Source organism: Hyperolius riggenbachi, chromosome 6, assembly GCF_040937935.1.
Source record: "Hyperolius riggenbachi isolate aHypRig1 chromosome 6, aHypRig1.pri, whole genome shotgun sequence".
In the NCBI taxonomy this organism is placed as follows: Eukaryota; Metazoa; Chordata; class Amphibia; order Anura; family Hyperoliidae; genus Hyperolius; species Hyperolius riggenbachi.
Window position 1 is genome coordinate 322,333,483 of NC_090651.1, and position 17,956 is coordinate 322,351,438.

Sequence of the window (17,956 nt, forward strand, 5' to 3'; positions counted from 1 at the left end):
CAATGATTCATATGAATCATTGCCGGTTCTATCAACCGAAAACGGCGCACCAAGAGCCGCATAACGCGGCTCCATGTAGCGTCCACCTTTAGCACCACCATGCGTTGTGTTAGGGGAACGTTATGCGACCTTAACATCCCCTGCAACGCAGCGTCCCACTGTGTAAGAGCCCTTAAGGATGCCTGAGGTGACAGGTGACATGATGAGATAGACATGTCTATGTAGAATGCCTAGCACACAAATAACTATGCTGTGTTCGTTTTTTGTCTTTCTCTGTCTGAAAGAGTTAAACATCAAGTATGTAAGTGGCTGACTCAGTCCTGACAGAAAGTGACTACAGTGTGACCCTCACTGATAAGAAATTCAAACTATAAAACACTTTTCTAGCAGAAAATGGCTTCTGAGAGCAGGAACGAGATAAAAAGGTTCAATAGTTCATAGATTTTAGCTCTGGCATACTTCAATAAATGTGGCATTGAGCAAAAACAATAAAACAGGTAAAGCTTAAAAAGTAGATTTAAACATAAAATAAAACTGGAATATCTTAAAAAGTCATTTTTAGGAGAAGGAAGATAGATACAATTGTTTATTTCATTTGTTTATTTTCGCCTCGGGTGTCCCTTAACCACTTGAGGACCGTGGGCTTTACCCCCCTTAAGGACCAGACCCTTTTTTCCATTCAGACCACTGCAGCTTTCACAGTTTATTGCTCGCTCATGCAACCTACCACCTAAATGAATTTTGGCTCCTTTTCTTGTCACTAATAAAGCTTTCTTTTGGTGCTATTTGATTGCTGCTGCGATTTTTACTTTTTATTATATTCATCAAAAAAGACATGAATTTTGTCAAAAAAATAATTTTTTTAACTTTCTGTGCTGACATTTTTCAAATAAAGTAAAATTTCTGTATACATGCAGCACGAAAAATGTGGACAAACATGTTTTTGATAAAAAAAAAACCATTCAGCCTATATTTATTGGTTTGGGTAAAAGTTATAGCGTTTACAAACTATGGTGCAAAAAGTGAATTTTCCCATTTTCAAGCATCTCTGACTTTTCTGACCACCTGTCATGTTTCATGAGAGGCTAGAATTCCAGGATAGTATAAATACCCCCCAAATGACCCCATTTTGGAAATAAGACATCCCAAATTATTCACTCAGAGGCATAGTGAGTTCATAGAAGATATTATTTTTGTCACAAGGTAGCAGAAAATGACAGTTTGTGACAAGAAAAAAATAAAAGTTTCCATTTCTGCTAACTTGTGACAAAAAAAAAAAAAAAAAAAATGAAATCTGCCACGGACTCACCATGCCCCTCTCTGAATACCTTGAAGTGTCTACTTTCCAAAATGGGGTCATTTGTGGGGTGTGTTTACTGTCCTCGCATTTTGGGGGGTGCTAATTTGTAAGCACCCCTGTAAAGCCTAAAGGTGCTCATTGGACTTTGGGCCCCTTAGCGCAGTTAGGCTGCAAAAAAGTGCCACACATGTGGTATTGCCGTACTCAGGAGAAGTAGTATAATGTGTTTTGAGGTGTGTTTTTACTCATACCCATGCTGGGTGGGAGAAATATCTCTGTAAATGGCAATTGTTTGATTTTTTTTTTACACACAATTGTCCATTTACAGAGATATTTCTCCCACTCAGCATGGGTATGTGTAAAAATACACCCCAAAACACATTATACTACTTCTCCTGAGTACAGCGATACCACATGTGTGGCACTTTTTTGCACCCTAACTGCGCTAAGGGGCCCAAAGTCCAATGAGTACCTTTAGGATTTCACAGATCATTTTTGTTTCAAGACTACTCCTCACGGTTTAGGGCCCCTAAAATGCCAGGGCAGTATAGGAACCCCACTAATGACCCCATTTTAGAAAGAAGACACCCCAAGGTATTCCGTTAGGAGTATGGTGAGTTCATAGAAGATTTTATTTTTTGTCACAAGTTAGCAGAAATTGATTTTAATTGTTTTTTTTTCACAAAGTGTCATTTTCCGCTAACTTGTGACAAAAAATAAAATCTTCTATGAACTCACCATACTCCTAACGGAATACCTTTGGGTGTCTTCTTTCTAGAATGGGGTCATTTGTGGGGTTCCTGTACTGCCCTGGCATTTTAGGGGCCCTAAACCGTGAGGAGTAGTCTTGAAACCAAATGTCGCAAAATGACCTGTGAAATCCTAAAGGTACTCATTGGACTTTGGGCCCCTTAGCGTACTTGGGGTGTAAAAAAGTGCCACACATGTGGTACCGCCGTACTCAAGAGAAGTAGTATAATGTGTTTTGTAGTGTATTTTTACACATACCCATGCTGGGTGGGAGAAATATCTCTGTAAATGACAATTGTTTGATTTTTTTTTACACACAATTGTCCATTTACAGAGAGATTTCTCCCACCCAGCATGGGTATGTGTAAAAATACATCCCAAAACACATTATACTACTTCTCCTGAGTACAGCGATACCACATGTGTGACACTGTTTTGCAGCCTAGGTGCGCTAAGGGGCCCAACGTCCTATTCACAGGTCATTTTGAGGCATTTGTTTTCTAGACTACTCCTCACGGTTTAGGGCCCCTAAAATGCCAGGGCAGTATAGGAACCCCACAAGTGACCCCATTTTAGAAAGAAGACACCCCAAGGTATTCCGTTAGGTGTATGGCGAGTTCATAGAAGATTTTATTTTTTGTCACAAGTTAGTGAAAAATGACACTTTGTGAAAAAAAACAACATTAAAAATCAATTTCCGCTAACTTTTGACAAATAATAAAATCTTCTATGAACTCGTCATACACCTAACAGACTACCTTGGGGTGTCTTTTTTCTAAAATGGGGTCACTTGTGGGGTTCCTATACCGCCCTAGCATTTCACGGGCCCAAAACCGTGAGTAGTCTGGAAACCAAATGTCTCAAAATGACTGTTCAGGGGTATAAGCATCTGCAAATTTTGATGACAGGTGGTCTATGAGGGGGCGAATTTTGTGGAAGCAGTCATAAGCAGGGTGGCCTTTTAGATGACAGGTTGTATTGGGCCTGATCTGATGGATAGGAGTGCTAGGGGGTGACAGGAGGTGATTGATAGGTGTCTCAGGGGGTGGTTAGAGGGGAAAATAGATGCAATCAATGCACTGGGGAGGTGATCAGGGCTGGAGTCTGAGGGCGTTCTGAGGGTGTGGGCGGGTGATCAGGAGCCCACACGGGGCAAATTAGGGCCTGATCTGATGGGTAGGTGTGCTAGGGGGTGACAGGAGGTGATTGATGGGTGTCTCAAGGTGTGATTAGAGGGGGGAATAGATGCAAGCAATGCACTGGCGAGGTGATCAGGGCTGGGGTCTGAGGGCGTTCTGAGGGTGTGGGCGGGTGATTGAGTGCCCTAGGGGCAGATAGGGGTCTATTTATGATGGGTAGCAGAGACAGGGGGTGATTGATGGGTAATTAGTGGGTGTTTAGGGTAGAGAACAGATATAAACAATGCACTTGGGAGGTGATCTGACGTCGGATCTGTGGGCGATCTATTGGTGTGGGTGGGTGATCAGATTGCCCGCAAGGGGCAGGTTAGGGTCTGATTGATGGGTGGCAGTGACAGGGGGTGATTGATGGGTGGCAGTGACAGGGGGTGATTGATGGGTGATTGACAGGTGATCAGTGGGTTATTACAGGGAAGAACAGATGTAAATAATGCACTGGCGAATTGATAAGGGGGGGTCTGAGGGCAATCTGAGCGTGTAGGCGGGTGATTGGGTGCCCCCAAGGGGCAGATTAGGGTCTGATCTGATTGGTAACAGTGACAGGTGGTGATAGGGGGTGATTGATGGATAATTAGTGGGTGTTTAGGGTAGAGAACAGATGTAAACACTGCACTTGGGAGGTGATCTGACGTCGGATCTGCGGGCGATCTATTGGTGTGGGTGGGTGATCAGATTGCCCGCAAGGGGCAGGTTAGGGGCTAATTGATGGGTGGCAGTGACAGGGGGTGATTGATGGGTGATTGATGGGTGATTGACAGGTGATTGACAGGTGATCAGGGGGATAGATGCATACAGTACACGGGGGGGGGGGGGGGGTCTGGGGAGAATCTGAGGGGTGGGGGGGGGTAATCAGGAGGGAGCAGGGGGCAGTTTAGGGCATAAAAAAAAATAGCGTTTACAGATAGTGATAGGGAGTGATTGATGGGTGATTGGGGGGGGGATTGGGTGCAAACAGTGGTCTGGGGGTGGGCAGGGGGGGGGGGTCTGAGGGGTGCTGTGGGCGATCAGGGGGCAGGGGGGAAAATCAGTGTGCTTGGGTGCAGACTAGGATGGGTGCAGCCTGCTCCGGTGGTCCCTCGGACACTGGGACCACCAGGGCAGGGGGCAGCCTATATAATACACTTTGTATACATTACAAAGTGTATTATACACTTTGTATGCAGCGATCCGGGTGCTAGTAACCCGCCGGCGCTTCCGAACGGCCGTCGGGTTAAAGCGCGAGGGGGGCGGAGCCAGTTGCCGGTGGCTGATCGCGTCACGAATGACGCGATCGCTCCGCCCATGCCCGTACAAGGACCGCCGCCAATTGTACATGCGGCGGTCCTTGCGGGATCCACTTGCCGGCCGCCTCTGTGCAGTGGGCGGTCGGCAAGTGGTTAAAGAGCTAATACTTTGGTTGTGGGAGGGCGTCTAGTGGGCCCCTCTGGGCCAAGGGTCCCGGTGCAGACGCAACCTCTGCCTCCCCTATTGCTATGCCACTGTCCATATCCTTCTTACTTCAAGTTCCCTTGAATATAGTGTAGTATTCCTCATTGGTCACATGGCGTCTGACTTGGCTCTTCCTGTCTCCGCCCACAGTGAGTGAATAAAGAGTAACGAGTGCCAATTAATGCCCACGTCTGTGTATATTGTGCGCTGTGATGGTTTTCTACTGCTGCGCACCACACAGCTTGTGTTCAGCCAGTTTGGATTCGCTCTCCTCTATCAATAAGTTATGTGACGCTAGCGGCGACGTGCAGAGATAAATTATTAATTCAGTGAGTCACCGCTGAATATTTATTATATACATTTATATTTATATGCAGATGTATGTGCCTTCTGTGAACTCCCTTCACAAAATAACAACCTTTCTAATATAATCTGTATAGCATGTGAATGCTGTGATTATGGTAATGGCTGCCAAGTGTGGAGGGAGTTATACTGAATTGGCTGATTCCGACTACCGAGAATTTCTAGCAATTTTATATTTTGTTATTATTAATGATCTATGTTGCCTGTTTCTTCCATGATGCGGCACAGCAGACAATACATAGTACTGTACAGTACAAACGGTTCCACAGACAGTGAGGGAAATACAAATATTACAGCTGACTTTCCGTTATTATTATTGTTGTTATTGATTTATAAAGCGCCAACATATTCCTTTCTAAATTGTACCTAGAAAATAAAGACCTATATACTACAAGCATACCTCCCAACTTTTTGAGATAAGAAAGAGGGACATTTTGGCCACGCCCCTGCCGCACCCTTAAAGAGGAGCTTCAGCCTAAACAAACATACTGTCATTAAGTTACATTAGTTATGTTAATTAAAATAGATAGGTAATATAATCTCTTACCCACCCTGTTTTAAAAGAACAGGCAAATGTTTGTGATTTGATGAGGGCAGCCATCTTTTTGGTTGAAAGGAGGTGACAGGGAGCGTGAGACACAGTTCCTACTGTCCTGTGTGCTGATCACCCTTCCCAGTTGCTAGGCAACGAGAACAACATCAGAAATCCCATCATGCTTTGCACAGCATCAGGGGAAAAAAGCCCGGGCAGTTTTCTTTGATGGGGCGGAGCTTAGCTAAAAATGCAGCTAAAAATGAGACTTCGGTAAGAAAAACAAAGTTCTGATGCTGTGAAACTGTTAAAGAAACACCGAGCCTTTTCAGTGCTGCTGAGTAAATTTTTAGTCTGGAGGTTCACTTTAACCACTTCCGTACCAGCAGTCTCTGCCCCTTAAAGAGACTCAGAGCTGAGTCTTCCTCCAGTCCCATAAGCATTGATGTATCCCTCGCCGTCCTCCTCAGCGCCTCCGTTCAGCCGCAATCTTCCCCGGTAAGCGGCTCAGTGACGTCAGCGGCGGACCTTCTGCGCATGCATAAGTCAGACTGAGCCCAACTGAGCCGCATACTGGGAGTTTAATGCCACTGAATGGAGGACTGCAGGAGGACGGCGAAGGACACATCCATGCTTATGGGGCTGGAGGAAGCCCCGGATAAGTAGAAAACAGCAGGGAGACACATCTCTGAGTCTCTTTAAGGAACAGAGCCTGCTGGTACGGTAAAACGCTGCTTCCCGACGAATCGCCGCAAATACCCGCCGGTCACAACGCTGCCCCATCGCCGCAGGCTCCTCTCTCTGTCATCTCTATTACGGCAGAATCCTGTCAGCCGGTCAGGATTCTGATTGGCTCCTGATGCTGTCTATCATCGGGAGCCAATGTGATTGGCTCTCCGTGATCACATGATCAGGAGCCAATAAAAGAAGCTCCTGGCCTGCTTACAGAGCTCTGCCGTCTTATAAATGGCAGGGCAAACAAATTGCGGTGGGTGCAGAGCGGAGGTAACGGCAGGGATGCGCAATTTACTGTGACGTTGAATCTACGTCCAGTCAGAGCCGCAGCACCACCTGGTGGACGTAGATTCGTACTGCGTCGGTCCGGTACCAGTTAATCATTCCTCCGTGACAACCCCTAGTCACTCATACCATAAACATTTCATAAGAAAACTGTTGTTTTATAACTTAAACCACACTGGGCCTTTCTATCCTGGTTCATTTTCCTTTATATTAAAGTGTACCAGAGATCATGAATTACAAAGTTTTTTTACTTACCTCCAGCCCTATAAGCCTGGATGCGTCCCTCGCCATCCTCCCGCGGTCCTCCATTTAGCAGTAATCAGCTCCGGTATATCAGGGACTTCTGCGCAGATGGTCGGCGCATGCGCAGAAGACCCCAGCTGACTCAGACTGGAGCTGACTGAGCCAGTTACCGGTCGCTGAATGGAGGGCAACAGGAGGACGGCAAGGGACACATCCAGAAGCCCCGGGTAAGTAAAAAGCTTTGTAATTCATGATCTCTGGGTCACTTTAACATATGAAAATAAGAAATATATCAATTTAAAGGATGGGAATACAGTTTAGAGTCAGTTAGACACATTTTTTTTGTTTAGAAAAAATACATTTACGGTATTTTTTATAGATCTGTACCCAAGTCTTGAAAGAGGGACAAGGAGGAAAGAGGGACTGGATTCCCCAAAAGGGACTGTCCCTCTGAAAGAGGAACAGTTGGAAGCTATGCTACAAGTCAGTAAGCTGTATATAAGGTGGAAGCACATGCCTTAAAGGACAACTGAAGTGAGAGGGATATGGAAGCTTCCATATTTATTTCTTTTTAAACACTTGAGGACCACAGTAGTAAACCCCCCTAAAGACCAGGCTATTTTTTTTTCTTTAAGGCCAAGCTGCAGGGCCAGCACACTAGTGATCCCCCCCCCCCCCCACACACACACACACTTTTCCCCCTACTAACAGAGCTCTCTGTTGGTGGTGTCTTATCGCTCCCCAGTTGTTTGTTTGTTTTTGTCAATATTTATGTTATTATTTTTATTTTTTTTAACAATTTCTTTCTTTCTTTTTTATTAAACCCTCCCTCCCCCCCAGCTGGCCAATCATAGCGATCGGCTGTCATAGGCTTCAGCCTGTGAGAGCCGATCGCTCTCTTGATCCCCACGAGGACAGCCGTGTCACATGGCTGTCTCCAGTACAGCGCTGCAGAACTGTACATGTAAATAGACGGCGATTATGCCATCTAACAGTCTCCTGAGTGTCGATCGGCTCGGAGACTGAAGGCGGGGCGGAGCTCCGCCCCCATGCAGGAGATGCACGCTTCCTGCACGTGATCTCCTGCAAACTGCAGCCCCAGAACTTGACGCCAATTGGCGTTAGGCGGTCCTGGGGCTGCCGCCGTACAGAGCTGCTGCCGATCGCAGCACTGTACATATAATAGACAGAGATTACACCGTCTAACAGTCTCTCGAGCGGCAATCGTCGCTCGGAGACTAAAGGCGGCGCGGAGCTCCACCCCCGAGCAGGAGATGCACGCGCATCTCCTGCAAACTGCAGCCCCAGGACTTGACGCCAATTGGCGTTAGGCGGTCTGAGACTGCCGCCGCGGCCACGCCCATTGGCGTGGCGCAGTCTTCAGGTAGTTAATCAATTCCAGTTGCCTGGCAGCCCTACTGATCTATTTGGCTGCAGTAATGTCTGAATAACACCAGAAACAAGCATGCAACTAATCTTGTCAGATTTAACAATAATGTCAATCACCTGATCTGCTGCATGCTTGTTCAGGGTCTATGGCTAAAAGTATAAGAGGCAGAGGATCAGCAGGACAGCAGGCAACTTGTATTGCTTAAAAGGAAATAAACATGGCAGCCTCCATGGAGGCTACCTATCAGACCACGGTTGCCGAGCTGGGGGCAGGCTGCAGCAATACAAGTGAGAGGCATCAGGCAAACATTGCCTTTTTTTTATGTCAGCAGAGTTAAACTTAAAGTTAGAAGGCCACATTGCATCTTTTTCCTTTCCAGTGTTTCACTGTCTAAAAGGCTAAACTGTAGGTATACTTTAAAAACATACCTGAAGGTTTCTTCTGCATTTAATTTGGTCCGTGTTATAATACTAATTAAGATTCTATGGGAGATTGTTAATGTGTGTAGCAATATGCAGTATTGCATTTTAGCCACTAGGTGTCTTCTCTACTGTCGTTAAAGCGGATCCGAGATGAAAAACTAAATATAACAAGTGACTTGTCTATATATCTTATCTAAAGTTTAGATAGTTTACACAGCAAATCTATCTTCAAACCGCTTCAACAGTATATTAATATTTTTTCCTGTGATACAATGGGAGCAGACATGTTTTCTGCTTGTCACTATTACACAATTACACACACAGGCAAGCTTATCTGTATCTAGGCATGCTAATCTGCATATTCTGTGAAAACTCCACCATTACACAGGCAACTTATCTCCTCCATTACACAGGCAACTTATCTCCTCCATTACACAGGCAACTGATCTGTATCTGCACTGCAGCTCTCAGATTGTGAAAACTCTGCCTCTGAAATCTATAGCTAGTAACACCTTTTTCACCTGCCCAGACTGAAATCCCACAATCCCTTGCAAGCGCCAAGGCACTCTGGAGAAGCTGTGGGTGTGGCTTGTTTAGTTTATAGGAAATTAGGGTATTAAAACAAAACAAAACAAGTATTTGGCTTGAGGAATGCCCTATAAACTATATGTAAGGAACACAATTATGCAAGGAGTAAAAGTTCATCTCGGATCCACTTTAAGTATTTAGTTTTGCACAATTTGTTGGTTCCTACCTGTGTATATTATGGACACAGGTCACTGGCGTGCGTGAAAAAAGGGTCCGGCTGGATAACGAAATGATGCGGGTGGATAACGAAATCTGATAATGATAAATATCGTTGTCAAACTTGGTTAACGATAAATACCGTTGTAAAAACAGACAGGAAATAATGACGAAAAGATATTAATGTTAAAAATTGTTTCGTAATCTAACAATACAACTTAACCCAACCCTACTCTCACACAGAACCCTCCCCTGGTGGTGCCTAAAACTAACCACTCCCCTGTTGGCGCCTAAACCTAACCACCTCCCTGGTGGTGCCTAACCCTAATCACCCCTCCCGGTGGTGCCTAACCCTAACCACCCCCCTGGTGGTGCCTAACCCTAACCACCCCCCCTGGTGTTGCTTAAACTATTCACCGCCCCCTGGTGTTGCCTAACCCTAACCACTCCCTCTGCAGAAACACCCTTTTCCACATAGAAACGATAAAATCTTTGATAACGTAAAATCTGTACATATAAACAAAATAATATGATAAAAACTATAAGGTTGCAAGCTTCTAAAACGAGAACATACTTCAAAAACTTTAATGTTCTAATGTTGTTAATGATATTTATCACAGAGCCCTTTTTTCTGCTTTTTTTGCCTTATTAACGATAGTTGCATTAAAGTCTATGGCGGAGCCCTTTTCGTCCACCCTAAGCCGGCGCCCTTTTTTCCTGCTACCGGTCACTGTGATAAGCATGATTAAATCCTATCATTTGTAATTTACCATGACTGTCTAACAACAAAGTGTGTGATCATCGTACCCTTTTGTCTTATAGACTCTCCTGGACCTGGGTGGGTCTCCAAATTATAAAGATCGCCGAGGTCTGACTCCCCTCTATCACACCGCCATGGTGGGAGGGGACCCCAGGTGCTGCGAGCTACTGCTGTATAACCGGGCATACATTGGCACAGTGGATGAAAATGGCTGGCAAGAAATCCACCAGGTAACAGTAAATAATGACCTTCTCCCCAGGGACGGCTGCACTGAGACACACAAGAGCAGTCATATAAAGCTTGAGCTGTATGGGCTTTCTTGAGAAGAGGGTATTTAAACACTGAAGTAAACTGACCGGGGTGGGGGGGGGGCGACTGATAAAGACCACCTGGGTGAGTATCTAGCATCTGTAAGGGTACCCTTCCCCCCACGACATTGCCTAAAGATCTAGCTTACCGGATCTATAGCAACTCCAGAGCGAGTTCCAAGTGCATTGCTCACCCCACCCGCGGGGAGCCACTCTGTTGTGCGTCATGCATCTTCCCTCCTCCTGCCTTTGTAGTAACGCACCACTAGCCTCTACACTCTAGGCCAGGCATGGGCAAACTTGTCCCTCCATCTGTTACGGAACTAAAAGTCCCACAATGCATTGCAGGAGTCTGACAGCCACAGTCATGACTCATAAAGGCAAATGCATTGTGGGACTTGTAGTTCCGTAACAGCTGGAGGGCCAAGTTTGCCCATGCCTGCTCTAGGCACTGAACTTTCACCCGAGACTCGAGAGCAGAGGTGCAACTAGAGGGGAGCAGCCCCTGCAACTGCAGGGAGGCCCAGAGCTGTAAGAGGGCCCCAAGTACTACATCACTTCCTCTGATAAAGGGCTCCATTCTTCATACAAGGTGTTTGTGTGGCTACACTTGTTATTAGTGTGAAGATGATATCTGCACTTGTTTTCTAACCCTTGTAAGATGGGCTCCAGCCTTTGAGGGTCACCAAGGGGAGGTAAGAGAAGGGGTGTGATGAACATTGAGGGGCCCCATCAAAGTTTTGCTGGTGGGCCCAGGATTTGTATTTACACCCCTGCCAGAGAGATCGAGTTCCAATCTCTGGTTAGTATTAAAAGTGTGTATGTAGCCTACATATTGCATAAAGCTAGTTGGAGGAATCGCATCGACAGTGACTCTCAGCACTGTCATACCTCCCAACGTTTTGAGATGAGAAAGAGGGACACTTAAGCCACGCCCCTGACACACCCCTGATCATGCCCCCGTCACACCTCTAGTCACGCATATCATAAATATTTCATGAGAACAATATGTTGTTTTATATAGTACAACTACACTGGTTCATTTCTAGCCTGGTTTATTTGCCTTCATAATCACTTTTTAAAATTAGTAATATATCAATTCAACTTCTAGCCAACCGTGTCACGCCCAGGGGCGTAGCAATAGGGGGTGCAGAGGTAGCGACCGCATCGGGGCCCTTGGGCCAGAGGGGCCCCGAAGGGTCCACCCTCTATCACAGTATTAGCTCTTTATTGGTCCTGTGCTGGTAAAAATCACTTCTATAGATGCTTTGAATAGTAATAATCCTTAACACACTGTTCCCCATTCCCTTCTTGCACCTCTGACACTGTGGTTGTCCTTGGCAGGTTTTGGTGCGCCGTATCAATTGTTATGTATAGAGTGCTTGGGGGGGCCCCATGTAAAACTTGCACTGGGGCCCACAGCTCTTTAGCTACGCCACTGGTCACGCCGATGGGCATGGCCACGGCGGCAGCCCCAGGACCGCCTAACACCGATCGGCGTAATGTCCTGGGGCTCTGTTTTGCAGGAGATCGTGCGCGCACCTCTCCTGCTTGGTGGGCGGAGCCGAGCTCCGCCTTCAGTCTCCGAGCTGTGATTGCCGCTAGGGAGACTGTTAGACGGTGTAAACGCCGTCTAATTACTGGTACAACACTGCAATCTAGAGCAGCGCTGTACTGGGGACAGCTGTGTGACATGGCTGTCCCCTCCAGAGCCACAGAGGTGATCGGCTGTCATAGGCTTAAGCCTGTGACAGCTGATCATGGGGGGAGGGAAGGAGGGGGGTATACAAGAGCATAAAAAACACACTTTTTAATTAAAAAAAACATACATAAACAAACAAACAAACAAACAAACATCTGGGGGGCGATCAGACCCCACCAACAGAGAGCTCTGTTGGTGGGGAGAAAAGCAAGGGGGGGGGGGGGGGGTCACTTGTGTGCTGTGTCGTGTGGCCCTGCAGCTTGGCCTTAAAGCTGCAGTGGCCAATGTAATGAAAAAATTGCCTGGTCTTTAGGGGGTGTTAACACTGCGGTCCTCAAGTGGTTAAAGGATGGTAATAAAGTTTATGGTCAAAAACATTTTTAGTAGAGAAATATCTATGGCACTGTGCTATGGGTCACCTGATCAATGCACACCTACACACACGCACGCACGCACATACACAATGATTTGCCCGGCAATGTCCCAGATTGGGAGGTATGGCCCCCATATCCCACTGCAGCCCCCCGGTGGCCTGGCGCATGCCCCTCCCCTCCTACGTCCTGTGCCCAATCCTCTGCTTCCCCATCTGACTTTATGCAGAGTATGTGCAAGCAGAAGCAGTTCGTCCAGCAGTGTGCGTCCTCCTGTGACCAGTTCTCCCTCTGGTGCCTGGCATCTCCATGTCCTCACGCTTCGTGTAATCACGTGATGCAGGAGGAGAAGCGGACACTAGAGGGAGGCATGTTCAGATATGACTCCATGGGGGGGGACATCTGTCCAGCATCGGTACCACGTGCCAGCAAGTGCTCAGCTGCTGCTGGAGAGATGCTCATTGCCTTCAGCTACTCATATGAGAGAGGTGCTCAGCTGCTGCTGGAGAGATGCTTATTGCCTTCAGCTGCTCATATGAAAGAGGCCTAACAGTATCTGTGATGTGGGAGCAAATCACAACAACCTGCTATGTCCCTGAAATCGGTATGACATGAGTGATAAAACAACAGCCATAAACTGCTGCTCAATTGCTTATTTGTAGATATTTTGTGCTGCGAGTGCTTTTCTATAAGTCATCTTAGCCAGCAACAAATTTCTCTATTAGTGGGGATTTGAAGCTGAATCAACTGGCAAGTATCGCTCCTGTCAAAACGCATTTGCAGCAAAAATCACTGGGAATAAGCAATTTAAAGCAGTCATTTATCTCTGACACTTTATCTCTTATGTGACAACTGGCCTAATCCTAGCTGTGGCCAGTATGAGAGTCTGTATTTGACTACTAATTGCCTGGAGATTGCATTTAATGGAGAGGAGGGGGCTTAGCGCAAAGGCATGAAAACGTATATTGTACAGAATGCATATGGGATCTACCATCTCTCCAGGGGCACATCAATTATTTTAAATGGTTGTTGTAGGTACTTCAAGGTACTGCAGTTTGGCAATCTGGTTTGCCTGGTCATTTTGTCGTTGATTTACTAAATTCCAAGTGAAATAACCATGCAAGCTGCTAGTGTAACACAAGTGACGTTACACTACTTACACTATGTTCAACCTACACAATGCAAGTTGCACTATTTGTCATGACATGACATGACGCCAACATGATTAAACACAGAGGATCACTTCACAGCCAGGAAAGCTGTATGTGCTTAGATTAATGATGGCAATGACAGGTTTCATAATCTCATGGTAGAGGTCCACTTTAAGGAATGTTTAGATTGTAGGTCTGCTTTGATGAGTCATGAATGTTCTTAGTGGTTATTTTGCTGCGACAAATAATTGTTTGTGTTTGTGTTGTTTTTTTCCTCTAGGCTTGCCAGCACGGCCACTCTCAACATCTCGAGCATCTCCTCTTCTATGGCGCTGATCCCGCGGCCCAGAATGCTTCAGGGAATACGGCTATGCACATCTGTGCCCTGTACAACAAGGTCAGCATTCCTGCCTACCCTGACACAGGGTGAGGCAACACATGGCACGTCCCAGTCACACACCACCATTGCCTCTGGAGTATCGTCATTATTATTTCTGCCGGGTGCGACTAAATAGGGTTTATGCTCCTCCTGAGGCAGCTAAGGATAAAGCATGGTCAGTAGCTCCCTGGAGCAGCCGTATTCTTATCCCAGCTTCAGCTGTCATACTCTTTAGTATTTTCTTAAAACCAGTTTTACATCAGATTTTTGCATTGCGGTGCAAAGCGATGTTTCTGCTGCATCTCACCGCAATGCAAAAAATGACAATCTTATGACTTATGGCAGAGTGTGGTGACAGCGCCATATGCATAGCGCCTCCCATTGTTCGGTGATGTGATCCCTGCTGGGCAGGAAGTACATCACTGGGATTCCCATCGGTCCGAGCATGTGCGCAGCGATGCACAGTGCTCCGGCGTTCACTGCATCGCCCATAGACTTTCATTTCCCCCAGCACTGTGCATTAAGCGCAGTGCTTATGGTAACACGCTCTAGCCCTTGCGCCAGATTGGATACTTCCAGAGGGTGGAGTGGGGGAAGTTGTATAGCAGGAAGTACATCACTGGGGGAGGCGGTGCTATAGATATGACCCCCTCAGCGTACTCTGCCGCAGGGCAATGGGTTTGTGATTTCGTGCCGTGCGATACGGCATCTCACTGTAACACACACTAGTGTGAAACTGGCCTCAAGGGAACCTGAAGTGAGTGGGATATGGAGGATGACCTATTTATTTATCTATTTGATTTTAAACAATACCAGTCGCCTGGCTGTCCTGCTGATCCTTTGACTATTTATACTGCTATACTTTTAACCACAGATCCTGAACAAGCATGCAGATCAGATGTTTCTGCCAAAATCTGACAATCATTAGCTGCATGCTTGTTTCTGGTGTGTGATTCAGACACTCCTGAAGCCAGGGCAGCCAGGCAACTGGTATTATTTTAAAGGAAATAAATATGGCAGCCTAAATATATCTCTCACTTCAGGCTCCCTTAAAGGGGAACTGAAGAGAGAGGGATATGGAGGCTGTCATGTTTATTTCCTTTTAAGTAATACAAGTTGCCTGTCAGCCCTGCTGATCCTCTGCCTCTAATACTATTAGCCATAGCCCCTGAACAAGCATTCAGCAGATCAGGTGTTTCGGTGGCTCAGACTTTAAAGTCAGATCAGACAAGACTAGCTGCATGCTTGTTTTTGGTTTTATTCAGATACTACTGCAGAGAAATAGACCAGCAGGGCTGCCAGGCAACTGGTATTGCTTAAAAGGAAATAAACATGACAGCCTCCATATACCTGTCTCTTCAGTTCCCCTTTAAAGCTCAATTATCGCAAATACCTAAGAAGGCAAAACTACATTCAGATCACTTTAGGTGTCACTTGAAAAGACTTTTATGGCAGCAGTGCCCCTAGTGGTAAGACATCATGAAACCGCACAAATGCTAATATCGTAGCAAGCGAAATGCCATTTCCTGGCATATTATTTGTCAGATATATCTGCAAGCTCTTCACATTGAGCTAGAATAAATTTACATCGTATTTTCACTACATATTAAGGCTCCATATCACCTGCCTAATGATCCAGTGAATGCAATCGGAGAGCTCAAAGTCATTTTTCAACACTAAAGACACATTAAGGTTCATCTTCTTGCTGTCATCAGTCTTTATCATGCTTCTGCCGCTATAAGACATCAGGAAGTAAAGCTTGATAAGCCTCTAGATAGATCCTTCACGGCCATTAAAATGAACACGTGTGTTAACGTACTTAAAAAAAAAAGAAAATATCTATGACGCTTGGCATGAAAGCAATATGGAGGCTGTCATTTTTTTCCTCTTTTTATTAAACGTGTTTAGTACCAGGTTCTTACTCAGATTATACCTATTCGGTGGTGCCTCACACCTGGAACAAGCATGCAGCCAGGGAAATCCAACTTGAGGCTAAGAACACACCTAGTGTTGCGGAAAACGCAGCGTTTTTGCCACTAATGCAAGTCAATAGGCTGCATAAAAAACGCATATAAAAGCGCATATGCGTTTTGTATGCTTTTTCAAACATGCGTTTTTAAAACATGCGTAATTTTCAAAAACACATCAAAAACGCACATAATGAAAGTCAATGGTAACGCAATGTATTCATATTGTATGCATTTTTATATGCGTATTTTGTGATGTGTTCCTGTTGTCTTCCTAGTGATTTGCATAAAACGCAATATAAAAACGCATGGAAAACGCACACAAAACGCATATGCGTTTTGTATATGTAAACCGCAAATGCATAAAAACGCACGCAAAACGCATATGCGGGCAAAAAACTCAAACGCACTAAAAAAAACACGCAAAAAAAAATGCACACAACCTAAAACTCAACCTTTCACGCACATGTGTGCACCCAGCCTGAGTCAGGCTACCTGATCTGCATACTTGTTCTGTGTCAGTGGCCCTTTAGAATAATTTTCCAGCACTCTGCAATACTCAAAATTATTCTGAGTATTTTCCTACTGGCTAGTGGCTTAAAGGGCATTTTATTGTGAAAATATCACCAAGTAGAAAACTTAGGAGAAAAGTGAATTGAACAGGCACCAGTGTCTCAGAAAGGGTATCAGGCAAATCAGGAGCATGTGGCTTCTGGACAAATCAGGCGCCGCCGTAGACTTTGATTGAAAATATTGTCAAGTCGGCACCAGGGGACACCCAAAAATAGTTTTTTTGTGCGGGGTTTTTCCTCTGTGTTTAAGCTGGCGACAAGAGAGAAATTCAGGTGCCAAGTGTTTGTTCTTTTTTTTTCTTTTTTCGTGCAGGGGGGCAGTTAGGCATCAGGACTGGTGTTTGTGTAAAGGGGGGTGGTGGTTAGGGTTAGGTGTTGAGAAGGGGGTTTGTGCAAGGGGGGACAGTTAGGGTTAGGCATCAAGAAGGGGGTTTGTATGGGGGAGGGGAGAGTTAGAGTTAGGCGCTATCACCGGGGGGTCTTAGGGTTAGGCACCATCTTCCCTGTCCATAGGTAAATATCTAATTTTTTTGGGTGGGGGGCTTTACACGCACTTTAAAGAGAACCCAAGGTGGGCATTTTTGTAAAAACAAAAAAAAAACAAAAAATGCTGCCTGATCTAGGGGGCTAGCCGAATCAGGTAGCATCAATAGCCACCGCTCCTTTGTCCCGAAATTGACGACTTTTGGTGAAAAAAACCATGGCGCTACCCTTGGGATTACGACACTGCAGCACTGGCCCTGCATGTCTCAACATAGAGCATAGAGCAGGGAGGCGGTGGGGCGGCGTGGTGGAGGCAGAGCTGCCCAATCAGAGCAGGGGAAGGGGCGTTTCTAACCCTTCTGCCTCTCCTGCAGGAGACGCACCTTGCCCTTCATTGTCTCTGTGTCCCATCTAAGAGATGTACAAGAAAGCCCACACACAGATTGCTGAAGACAAGCAGACTAAAAACATGGATTACTGGAACCATGTCCTGTAGTTTAGATGGTGTCAAGCATGTGTGGCAGCAACCAGGTTAGGAATGTGAAGACAAATGTGTCTTGCCTACAGTGAAGCATGGTGGTGGGGGTGTAATGGGGTTTGGGGCTGCATGAGTTCTGCCATCACTGGGGAGCTACAAATCATTGAGGGAACCATGAATGTCAACATGTACTGTGACATACTGAAGCAAAGCATGATACCCGCTCTTTGGAAACTGTGTCGAAGGACATTCTTCCAGCATGATATTGACCCCAAACACACCTCCAAGATGACCACTGCTAAAGAAACGGAGGGTAAAGGTGCTGGACTGGTCAAGCACGTCTCCAGACCTAAATCCTATTGAGTATCTGTGGGCATTCCTCAAAAAGAATGTG

At 45.8% G+C, this 17,956-nt stretch overlaps 1 protein-coding gene across 5 annotated transcripts in view; it reads left to right on the top strand.

Annotated features, from left to right (window-relative positions):
* SHANK1 (SH3 and multiple ankyrin repeat domains 1) overlaps positions 1–17,956 on the top strand; it is a 656,518-nt gene that overhangs the window by 351,737 nt on the left and 286,825 nt on the right. For 4 of the 5 annotated variants that reach the window (XM_068241408.1, XM_068241409.1, XM_068241410.1 and 1 more), the window contains 2 exons: positions 10,214–10,387; positions 13,964–14,080. In XM_068241408.1, the coding sequence (XP_068097509.1) occupies positions 10,214–10,387; positions 13,964–14,080 (291 nt within the window). The remainder of the gene's footprint in view (positions 1–10,213; positions 10,388–13,963; positions 14,081–17,956) is intronic. The other variant, XM_068241411.1, reaches the window with a different exon arrangement.